A 12,855-nucleotide genomic window follows, 5' to 3' on the forward strand; every position below is an offset into this window, starting at 1 on the left:
TATCTTAGCAAAGTTATCACATCAGTCCTACTTTCCCAGCGGGTTTCACTTGCGGTTTCCGTGTTAACAAAGTTACATGACTCTTTAACATGGACCATTTGTGTACCAAAACAGAAAAATATTTGTAGAGTTCTTGTATTGTGCTGAAGAAGTTAACAGCTTCACTATAAGACAGTGCTGCATCATTCACAACCAGGTTAAAAGAGTGAGCACTACATGGTACGAAGAAAGCTCTAAGATTTAAAGTTCTTTTGTACTCCATGATCTTTCCTTCTCATATTTGCTCCATTGTCGTGACCTGTCCGTGTATATTACTCAGAGGTAGCTGTAAATTATCTAATTGTCAAAAAAGCATTTTGATAAGAGCCTTCCCAGTGGAATCTATTGGAAGAAAACCTAAAATCTCCTGTGGATTCAAGAATTTTTTCCTCCTTCACAAGTGACATACCAATCAAAGATAATTGTTCAGCATTACTAACAATGAGTACATTCTACAATAATTTAGTAATAAGTATATTTCTGTAAGTCTTGTACAATGTACAAATTTATTTTTGACCCTAGAAGCTCGATTAATTCATTCTGAATGTGTTTTCCAGGTAATGTACAAAAATGTATTTTGATGTTATACACCGTAAATGCTCAGCAAAATGCCTGTAAACTCTAGGATTTTTAGGAAATTACCATTGTCTCCCGTATAAAGTGTATCAGTTTTTCCACACAGTGCTAGATTTTGAGTAACAAGAAACGCTCATCATAAGCACTATGTGTTGAAATACTTCTCTTCAATATTTCCCCTCATTTGCTATGATCCTTTGATTTTTATGATCAGTAGTTTTCCCCATGTTAATCCTCTTACTACCTTCAATCCAATCCTGAATCACTCTCATTTGCCCAGTGGACATTTTATGTTCATATAGCTGAGACATGTCTCCAACCACAGTTTCAAGATTCTGAAGGCAAGCGTTTTTGACTTGGATTTACCAAAAAGGGGCAACAAAAACAGAAAGTCTTTTTTTTTTTTTAAAGCACAGAGTAGATAAGTAGATAAGATAAAAAGGAATTCTACTAAATCTGCAATTGAGTTGAGAGGAAAGTTGGTTGTTTGGGTCCATGCTTGACTAGAAGTTGATAAACACTGTCAGTGATATGGGTTGGCCATTCTCCAGGGTCATGTCAAACACACAGTACTTCTTCGGAAATCTGAAGAGGAAGAAACCATTCAGAATAGCCTCACTGATCTCGTCGATCCCCAGTCCGTCAGTTCAATCATCCAGGATCTGGGTAATCGGGTCCAGGACAAACTTAAGACTTACGAATTTTTAAATTATCATTTTTATTAACAACAAAGTAAGTAGTCAGTAGAAATAGAAGTGAAAGAAAAATAACTGAGAAAATCTCAGTACCCCAGATATTTCTTTGCAATAATTTATGAGTGTTTCTTTTTTAAATAACAAAATAGCTATAAATGCAAACTCAGTCATCCAACAACCTTAATGATATTATAACGTAAAAGTATAGCAAACTTACCGGTTACCCCACTTTAATTAGAGTACTAGTGGGTGAGCCTACAGCCGTCAGTAATTCCACTGATAAGTCTACAGAGGATATTTCTAACTGGCATCTTATTACTGGTACTAGGAAAGTTTAAAAGCACTAACACAATTCCATAATTTTCATTTGGATTTCACAATATTTCACCATCTCACCTTCCGACAAGACCATGAATACACTAACTTGCGTTTCCCCCATCTGGATGTCTCTGGTTCCAGGGGTGTGAGGGAGGGATACACCTTGCACCACCGACTTGGGTGAGTCTGTTATTGTTTCTTGGAAGTACAGTGGAGGAAGAAAGTATCATCTTCATATAAGTGAAAAGTACAAATGAAGGTACAAATGCAAATGCTGTGGCGCCATTGTGTTAACCAGTAGCGTAATATAGTAGTAGTGGTGCACTATCCAAATTCAATAGAGTTAATTTTCTTGTTTGATTCAAAATATTTATAGCCCGAGTTAAAATAAAAAATTTCTCCTTTCTGAAATAAAACCTCTTCTCTGACCTTAGATTCGGTCCCACAATCAGAACAGCGCCAACAAGGGGTACGGGTTGCATTGCATGGGCTAAGTCACACCCCTGTTTGTGTATAGTAATACCTAATATCTGTTCTTTTGCAAATATTTACATGCAAGTTGAATTAAATGGATGAAAACCATAACGGTATAAGTAGCATTTTGGTCATTCAGAGAAAGAGGCATTTAAACATCATCACCACTCATATAAAGCATGCTATTTGTAGTTATACCACCCATCACTAGAGCGCAGAATATTACCGCTATCACTTGTATCTCTTTGCTGGTGAAAGGATACATCCTCCCGGAGTTACATCCTGCACTTAACTCATTTTTTTAAAAATGTCATTTATACTGTTATGGTTTTCATCCATTCAATTGTAGATACGGGTGGAGATTAAAAGTTGGAACTCCTCCTCTAAAAAAAAATAACTGTCTCTCTATTGAGTCTTATTTTTTGGTTTTGCCTTATACATTTTGTACAATTCGGTATAAAAAATAATTATTAAAATTTGGTGTATTGCTTTGAATATTTATTTATTTATTTATTTATTTATTTATTTATTTATTTATTTAAATTATTTTTCAGGTAAACTAGCTAATAAAAAAAGCTAATATGTGAATAGATTATTTTTTGAGACTCCTCTCTACCTGTGTTATTTTTGAATCAATTGTTATCTTTTCTTGAAGCCTTAACTCACACAAAAAATCATATGTGAACACGGAGACGTTCTGCTCTGACTTTGTATACTTTCACCATTTTCGGGGACTCAGTCGGAGAACATAAGGTACCCAGAGGTGGAACATTCATGTTTGCGAACAATATTTAAGGGCATTTCTCAGAGTCGTAAATTTTTGGCATTAGGGGAGTACAGGGATAGGCATGTGACAAATGACACATGAATCCACATAAATTTAATATTTATTAACTACGCACCACAATACTTTTGCTTATTTACAAAATCGTAGCTTGATATTATTTTCTTCTCTTTGAAATCTTACTTTTACAACTTGCTAACAAAATAATTCCTTCTCCTGGAATCTCCACTCGATAGATTATGGATTGAAATATCAAATTAACACACCATTAATTGAAGAAATATTTAAATAAATCTTAAATTCTTCTCAATGATCCTGATTTTCATTTAAATTTGCCAAGATTCATAAAATAATAATAGCTTATTTTCATGATAGCACGACTGCTTGACTGAATCCTATTAATAAATAAATTAATAGATTTCTTTCTCCATAAAATTTGTTCTATATTCAATTTAAAAAATGTTATAACCATATTTTCTCTGTCTGACCTTATAAATTGAATTATATTGTAATCTCTGATTAATATCATAATTCTTATACAGTGCCCACTGAATCTCATCATAACCTGTAGATTAAAAATTGTACTTCATTAATTTTAAACCAATAGATTAATTACCTTCATTATTTTCATTATTGGGACTTTCCTCACTCTAGTTTAGATTAGTTGATTATTAGACCTAAATTGTTTTAGCTTCATTATTATTCTATATCAGTGAATTAAGTTTACAAATTTAATGATCATCACCACCACATTAATACAGGCCTCTATCACCTTCACTTAATTATATTATGCTAGGAATATATCCTCTATTGTCCTCACATCCTAGCAGTATCATACTTCAAATTACGTGTGGTTATGTAATTACAATTTAAATTCTTATCTTTTTAATGTCTTATTTCCATGTTTTAATATTATTTAATTGTTTCAGTGGATTTTTCTTGGCTTTCACTAGATTGTAGAACTATCTTCAATTTCAGTAACTTTAATCTCACTTGCATGGTTCTCTGATGCAAAAGAATAAATATTCAAAAAACTCAATTATGTGAGAAATGTCCCATTTTCTCTCCACATTAATAATGTACCATTTAGACGGGTACATTGCCTACTGTTAGTTTTATAATAACTTAGCTGTATACCAGTACTGAAAAGCCATAAACTGGAAATCTGTATATGGATGATAAAGAAATGCCAGTACCAAACAGTTTACATAATTTAAAAACATGATTTTAATTTATATTACAATATTGTAGATTCATACATAAATTCTCAAAATTAGTATTTAATTTTTAAGTAACATATTGTGTTTTTTGTTGTTGTTGGTAATATTTGCCTATTTATTCAGTGATTGGCAAAGACAATTGTGAGTATACTGTACATTACATCTTTGAATATTTATTTTTTACATTCTTGTAAACAGTGATCAGCAGAAAGCAGTCGAGTCGTGGAAACGATATTTACGAATGGACGACAGCAAAGTAGTAGACATCTTTGTTGGACAACTCAAATCCACACTGCGCTGTACAGTTTGTGGTCACTGCTCAGTGACATTTGACCCTTTCTGGGATTTGTCACTTCCTATCCCTTCACGTACTGGCCAGGTGCGACTTCAGCAATGTCTGGACCACTTCACTCGGGAGGAAGTTATGGATGGTGATGAAAAACCTGTGAGTATTTGATATTCTGACACTTATTGTGACTTCTTGAATTTTCATTTTGTAATAAGCTCCTTGTTAAACTTATGGCCAAATTTACATTTTACAAGATTTAAAATTGTTGTGGTTGTTGTAATAGTAGTTGTTGTCATCTTCATTCATTAAACTGGTATGATTTTATGATTTAGTGCTTCATGCCACCCTCTCGTATGCTAACCTTTCGATTTGTACCTAATTACTGCATTCTTCATCTACTTACATCTTGTATGGGTAGTATATGTTTTTTTAACGCCCTCCTTTTTTGCCTTCATCGATTATTGTATTACCTAAGTACCAGTATTTAATAACATGGCTTACCCCTGCCATTCTTACCCCACTACACTTCCTTCCAAAAGCAACTGAACAGGACAAGAGATGTCTTGTCAGGACATGTCCCTATCAGTCTATCTCTGGTCATATTTTGCTAAACCGAGCTCGATAGCTGCAGTCGTTTAAGTGCGGCCAGTATCCAGTATTCGGGAGATAGTGGGTTCGAACCCCACTGTCGGCAGCCCTGAAGATGGTTTTCCCTGGTTTCCCGTTTTCACACCAGGCAAATGCTGGAGCTGTACCTTAATTAAGGCCGTGGACGCTTCCTTCCCACTCCTAGCGCTTTCCTATCCCATCGTCACCATAAGACCTATCTGTGTTGGTGCGACGTAAAGCAGCTTGCAAAAAAAAGTATATATTTTGCTAAATCATTCTTCCCTCACCAACCTGATTCAGTATCTTCATTTGTGATCCTATCTACTCATCTTGCCATCAACTTTCTTTTGTAACACCACATTTGAAAGGCTTCTATTCTCTTTCTCTCTGCACCAGTTATTTTCCATTCATTCATCTTTCCACTCCATGCCATGCTCCACATGGAATTCTTCAGACACATCTTTTTTAATTTGCATATCTATTTCTTAAGCATGCAGATTTCTTTTCTTAATAATAATAATAATAATAATAATAATAATAATAATAATAATAATAATAATAATAATAATAATAATAATAATAATAATAATAATAATAATAATTTTAAAAATCTAAAACCTTTCTAACAGCTTTCAACATAAATTCATTTACACAAACTGGCAAGCTGAAAACTCTCACCAAAGCTCTTCACGAAAATCAGATATCCATAATGGCCCTACAGGAAACAAGGTACCCAGATGAAGAGATTTTTTAATCCGAAGGCTACCGATTTTTCAAGAGCAAAGCGCAAAGAGGAATCCTCAATGGAGCTGTGATGCTTGGAACCGCGTTTGCTGTTAGAACCAAGATCCTTAAATCGGTTGCAAATTTTGAGCCTGTGAATGACAGATTGTCCATACTCACAATTAAATGCGCGAACAAAACGTACGCCCTAGTTAACACACATGCTCCTACAAACGCTAAGAACAAGTCTGATCCAGACGAAGTTGATTCTGGGACCTACTGGATGAAAAATTAAACAAAATCCCCAAACACCATGTCAAGCTTCTTTTGGGTGACTTCAATGCCCAACTAGGTCGTGAACAGAAGTACAAGAAAGTTATAGGAAATTACCCTGCTCACAAAAGAACCAATCCCAACGGCAAAAGACTGGTGTCCATTTGCGAAAATCACAACCTGCAGGTCATGTCGACCCACTTTCGCCATCTACCCAGAAAGCAAATGACTTGGCGTTCTCCCGTCCAAGCTCTCGGAGAGTTCCAAATTGATCATGTTGCAATCTCCAGGAGAAACAGCCCTGAGATTATGAATGTCAAGGTAAAGAAACCAATTCCCGCAAACACAAGGAAGACAACCAAACAGATCACACGCTTCGACAATGATAAACTTCGGCAAAGGGTCAAGGAGTTCCAGGAGAAGGCTAGACCAAATGACTGTGACTTTAACAACGCCAAAAGTCTCCTTGTTGAGGCCTCCAAAGACGTTGCAGAAATCAAGAGAAGCAAAAAGCATGCCTGGTGGAATGGTACCTGCGAATCAGTCCTCCAAGAAAGACTCAATGCATGGAAACAGTACTACTCTACGAAATCAGAAAATGATTGGGAAACCTACAAAACCCAGCGTGCCCAAGCAGCTAGGGTGTTCAGAACTGAGAAACGTAAATACGAAAAATCTCTCATTGAAAAGATAGAACAAACCTTTAGGAAGAATGAAAGCAGAGAGTACTACAGAGCCTTCAAACGCAAACTCATTGGCTATAAACCACCATCTCTATGCTTTGAGCGAAAGGACGGCACACTGGCGACGTCAAATGAAGAAAATTGCAGCATTCTGGCAGATTACTTCAAGAATTTACTTAATTGCTCTAAACCGCAAAGCGCCATTGAGACCAAGGAACCCTTACTCAGGTACCAAGATTCCAGACCACCCGACGGAGATGAAATCAAGCGCCACATTGCCCGTCTCAAAAATAACAAAGCGCCGGGGGAAGACTCAGTAGTAGCAGAACTATGGAAATATGCCCCAGAGGAATCACTTGATATCTTGCAAAAGCAAATAGAAGAAATTTGGAACAAGGAGACCCTACGCGAAGATTGGAAAATAGCTTTGATCCATCCATTACACAAAAAAGGCAGCATGAAGAACATCAACAACTACAGAGGAATATCTTTGCTACCCGTGACTTATAAAATTCTATCACTTGCCATCCTGGAGCGTTTGAAAGCACAAGTCGAACATCAAATAGGTGAATACCAAGGAGGGTTCAGAAAAGGTCGCTCAACAGCTGAACAGGTCCAAAATCTCAAAACGATCATCCGATATTTTACACTAAGGTCCAAGCAGTATGTGTCTGTCTTTGTGGACTTTAAGAAAGCGTACGACTCCATTGACCGGGAAGTCCTGCTGAACATCTTAAATGAATTTGGAGTTGATTTGAAACTGCTGGCATTAATTAGAGCCACCCTGACCGATACAAAATCCAAGGTAAAGTTCCACGGATGTCTCTCACATTCCTTTGACATCAAAACAGGAGTCCGACAAGGTGATGGGCTATCCCCGATACTCTTCAACTGTGTTCTTGAAAAGATCATCAGAACCTGGCAGGTGAGATTACAGGAAACCAACTACAGTCCATTGAGAATAGGAACCAAATCCAAGGGGATCGCAACAGACTGCTTAGCATTTGCCGATGATATTGCTGTTCTTTCAAACGACATAGAAACCGCTAGAGCTCAAGTTGAAATTTTAAAAGAAATTGCTTAACAAACTGGTTTGCAGATATCGTTTGAGAAAACAGAAGTAATGACTAATATCAAAGAGGCTCCACCAAAACTCCATACAAAATACGGGGACATCACCCGAGTAGACAAATTCAAATACCTGGGTGAGATCATCATGAAAAATGGACTGGACAAAGAAGCACTTCAGGAGCGAGTACGCAAACTGAAAATAGCCTACCAAACATCCCGCACAATCTACAACAAAAAATGCCTTTCCCAAAACACCAAGATACGTCACTATGAAACAGTTCTGAAGCCAGTAGTTCTATATGCAGCTGAAACCCTGTCACTAAATGCCAACAAAGGACTCCTTGAAGAACTGGAGAAAAGAGAACGCAAAATTGTGAGAGGAATCTTGGGATCAAAGTACAGAAATGGAATCCATCAAAAGAGATCCAACAAGGAAGTCTACAGCAAAATAGAGAAAATTACTGACACAATCAGAAAAAGACGGGCAGACCTGCAAATGCTACATATCTCAGCTGAAGACGCCCTTAACAGAGATCTCTTTCGCAAGAAAATATTGACGAACGGGCTAAACCGAGACGAGCAACCGAAGAGAAGACACGGTGCCCCTTGGACAGAGAGCGTAAGCAGGCCCACTCACAAAGAATGAGGGAAATTTGGGCTCTAAAGAAGGCCAAGTTTAGTGTCAAATGCAACAAGACTTAACGTGGTCCTTGATGGCCCCAGCGAATTATATATATATATATTATAATAATCGATGTAGAAGAAAAGCAGTGATATTATATTCTCCAAAATTTTGCACTTTGACCGCATTGTTTTGGAAAAATAAATCCTTTCAGGTAGTAGATTAATTAGACTTCGGTAAACGTATGGAGCCCACCCAGCTGAAGTAAATAATGAACAGGAATAGTGATAGAAAGCAAGTTATTTAAGAAGGGACTTCAGTTTAGGAAGGATCATCCAGAACATACCTTGTTTAAACATGGTCATTAAAAAGAATTAAAGCAATCGGAAGAGAATAACACCATCCATTAAATGATCAAGAACTGAAGAAACTTGTATAGAACTGATTCCAAATCACATCAGCACGGATAGGTTTAAGGCAATTCTGGCAGTGGAAAGGTAGGTAACGACCATTGCCTTAATTAGGGTAAATCACCCATGTTTGCCTGATTTGAAAATAGGAAATCATCCTCAGGGATGCAGATTGGTAGACTGGTTGGATTCGAGCAACTGTTCCCCAAATGCATGCTCAAGCTACACATATCATTCTGCATAGCCCACATGCTCTGTAAGCAGTTCTCATCTCAGCAGATATTCAGTCATTTAATTGAGTTATGTGAAGTGTTAACACGCTACAGGTATGGAGCAAATACCTACATTCGGAAGACCATTGGGTTCAAACCTCACCATTGGCTGTCATGAGAATGGTTTTCTGTGGTTTCCCATTTTCACTTCCAGGCAAATGCCGGCACAGTTCCTATTCCTATGTCACAGCCAATTTCTTTTGCCTCCTTTCCCAATTTCATTCATCTTCATTTATTTCATCTTCATTGTCTCCTCAGCTGAGGTTGGTAACAGGAAGGGCATCCGGCTGTAAAAATATCTCACTTCATCCCCAACCCAGTATCAGGAAACGGCACTAAGGTGTAAAATATACAATTGGGTTATATGAAATGGAATAATTAGAAGACGGTACCTACCATTTGTTTGATAAGACTTATGCGTGAAATTAAATATAGAAAACTAGAAACAAGGATATGGATGTGCACATGTAATTATTGTGGCAGCTGCTGCTAGTGAAGGAAAGTAGGACTACATTGCTACATGATGACTGTAATTAGTAATTTTCAGACGAACACAGACACACATTGTTGCTAATCTACATTTCAAAAAGAGTATTGTGAAGTGTGATGGAGTTGAACTGTGGATCAAAATAATGGAACCATATTACACAGTTCTCATTTTTTACCCTTTTATTGTTTCCAAACTAACCAAAAACTGCTTACTAATGATTTCATAATTTGTCTTCCCCAAAAAGTTGGGCCAAAGTAAACAATTGAAGATGAGCATAAGCATGTGAGTGTGAACTGGTATTTATCAATCAATCAATCAATCAATCAATCAGTCAATACCGATCTGCATTTAGGGCAGTCGCCCAGGTGGCAGATCCCTATCTGTTGCTTTCCTAGCCTTTTCCTAAATGATTTCAAAGAAATTGGAAATTTATTGAACATTTCCCTTGGTAAGTTATTCCAATCCCTAACTCCCCTTTCTATAAATGAATATTTGCCCCAGTTTGTCCTCTTGAATTCCAACTTTATCTTCATATTGTGATCTTTCCTACTTTTATAAACACCATTCAAACTTATTCGTCTACTAATGTCATTCCACGCCATCTCTCCGCTGACAGCTCGGAACATACCACTTAGTCGAGCAGCTCTTCTTCTTTCTCTCAATTCTTCCCAACCCAAACATTGCAACATTTTTGTAACGCTGCTCTTTTGTCGGAAATCACCCAGAACAAATCGAGCTGCTTTTCTTTGGATTTTTTCCAGTTCTTGAATCAGGTAATCCTGGTGAGGGTCCCATACACTGGAACCATACTCTAGTTGGGGTCTTACCAGAGACTTATATGCCCTCACCTTTACATCCTTACTACAATCCCTAAACACCCTCATAACCATGTGCAGAGATCTGTACCCTTTATTTACAATCCCATTTATGTGATTACCCCAATGAAGATCTTTCCTTATATTAACACCTAGATAGGAGTATTATGGACAAGTTGAAGAGTTTGAGGAAGATATTTAGGTTTCTAATGGAGGACAGGGATGAAGGTGGTTCTCCCTCAAACAATGTACAGGATATAGTAGATATAAGAGAGGGAGGAGAAGGAAGGGAAGAAGTTGTGGAAGATAAGTGGGCTGATGTTTTAAGGGAAAGGAAACTGAGAGCAAAGGGGTCTAGTAAGGGGCAGTATTAAGACGACACTCTGGATATAAAAATCTATATTATGGTCATTTTGACATTTTTTTAATGACTGAAATAGAAAGGATTGAGTTTCTTGTCACGAAGTTATTCTGCTGAATTGAAACAATTTATTACTATAATAATGCTTTGTTTGCCAATTGTAATTTTACATTTAAATCCCATTTTTCTCCCATAAAATTCTGCCAAATGTAACAATATTTGTATGGTATATGTATCACAGCTATATTAAGAAACCTGCATGTGGAATTTTTGATTGCAGAATTTTTTCATGTAGTAGGGATTTTTAAGTCCAAAATTTTAGAACATCAAAAATACACAAACTTTAGTATGATATATCTCCTTATATAAATTATGTACAGAAAAATCAATATGAAGTGCTTTTAAAATAAGTATTATCTACCTAATTACGAACGTACATTAACGTGTTAATTAAATTTCATGAAAAATGGAATTAAAAATTTCAAACCAAAAATTTATTTTGAAAAAACTATTAATTCTATATGAACGAAATGTTCGTGATATCTCTACTTTTATGTAGGTGACATTCCCACAGAGTTTCGTGAAAATCCATGCATCAGGTAAAACTATCTTTTTATCTCCAGTGTCGCCTTAAGGAGGGGTATGGATGAGAAATCTGTATGAGTCACTGCAGGTAGAACAACAGAGGGAAGATGAGGAACAGGGAAGTATTACAGAGGAAAGTGAAATATAGGAGAGGGAATGTACAGTAGAATAAAGGATGGGAAGGAAGAGATGGAACAGAGTTGTGAGAGGGAGAAAAGGGAGGAGGAGGTAAATTCTGTAGCAATCAGGGAAGATACTGGAAACCAGAAGGGGAGAGTACATTGGGAGGGGTTGAGGCCCCGGTCATGGGTGACTCCATTGTTAGGCACATGGGAAAAGTATGTGGAGTCTCCCTGTGGGGAGAGGGTAGAATACCATCCATGGTATCCCCTACCTGGTTGTAAGAGGTGATTAAACGGGGCCCCAGGGACTATTAACTTGGGCGTATGGGTTGGCAACCATGGGGCACTTCGCTGAATCGTAGCATTGCTTCCACCTATTTCAATCAATCAATCAATCAATCAATCAATCAATCAATCAATCAATCAATACTGATCTGCATTTAGGGCAGTCGCCCAGGTGGCAGATTCCCTATCTGTTGTTTTCCTAGCCTTTTCCGAAACGATTTCAAAGAAATTGGAAATTTATTGAACATCTCCCTTGGTAAGTTATTCCAGTCCCTAACTCCCCTTCCTATAAATGAATATTTGCCCCAGTTTGTCCTCTTGAATTCCAACTTTATCTTCATATTGTGATCTTTCCTACTTTTATAGACGCCATTCAAACCTATTCGTCTACTAATGTCATTCCACGCCATCTCTCCGCTGACAGCTCGGAACATACCACTTAAACTGTATATAGGATAATATCTTTTGTTTATTTCCACCTATTCAATACATTACAAGAAGTTGGCATTTACTTTAAAACATTATTCAGATGAGACATGTTTCGCCTCTCACTGTGAGGCATCTTCAGTCATTATCAAAAACCTTATTATTTTACCAGGCATCTGGTTAAAGATATTCAAAAATGTGTTTGATGATTATAAGAGAGGTAAGATTTACGTTAGTTATAAACATGTTCATGAGGTAACTAAAAATCAAATATATTGATAAAAACATATGTAGTTCTTTGTTGAATAGGACTTGTTTGATTCTACTATAGTAAGAGAAGGTGGCTTGAAGCCGTAGTCGTTAATAGATGTCTAATAGATAGTGGAAGGCATAAAATATCAGTTCTATGAGAATATACATTACATTCAAATGATACTAAAAACTAGTGGATTCAAAGGTAGTACATATAAAATGTTCAATGAAATAACTATAGATCTAATAAAATGATAAACACATATGTAGTTCTTTGTTAATTAGGACGTCGTAAGATTGTACGGCTTAAAGCCGTAGTCATTAATAGATGTCTAATACATAGTGGAAGGCATATGAAATCAGTTCAATGAGAATATATAATACAAACAATTGATACATAAAAACTGGTAGATTCATAAGAGGTACATTTAAAAATGAAGGCGTCATGTGACTATAAAAGA

The 12,855-nt window shown here is 36.6% G+C and overlaps 1 protein-coding gene across 3 annotated transcripts in view; it reads left to right on the forward strand.

Annotated features, from left to right (window-relative positions):
- The window catches only part of LOC136856844 (ubiquitin carboxyl-terminal hydrolase 2), a 434,922-nt gene that overhangs the window by 363,682 nt on the left and 58,385 nt on the right, over nucleotides 1-12,855 (forward strand). For all 3 annotated transcript variants that reach the window (XM_067135022.2, XM_067135020.2, XM_067135019.2), the window contains exon 7: nucleotides 4,305-4,551. In XM_067135022.2, the coding sequence (XP_066991123.1) occupies nucleotides 4,305-4,551 (247 nt within the window). The remainder of the gene's footprint in view (nucleotides 1-4,304; nucleotides 4,552-12,855) is intronic.

This window comes from Anabrus simplex, chromosome 1, assembly GCF_040414725.1.
Source record: "Anabrus simplex isolate iqAnaSimp1 chromosome 1, ASM4041472v1, whole genome shotgun sequence".
NCBI classification, from domain to species: Eukaryota; Metazoa; Arthropoda; class Insecta; order Orthoptera; family Tettigoniidae; genus Anabrus; species Anabrus simplex.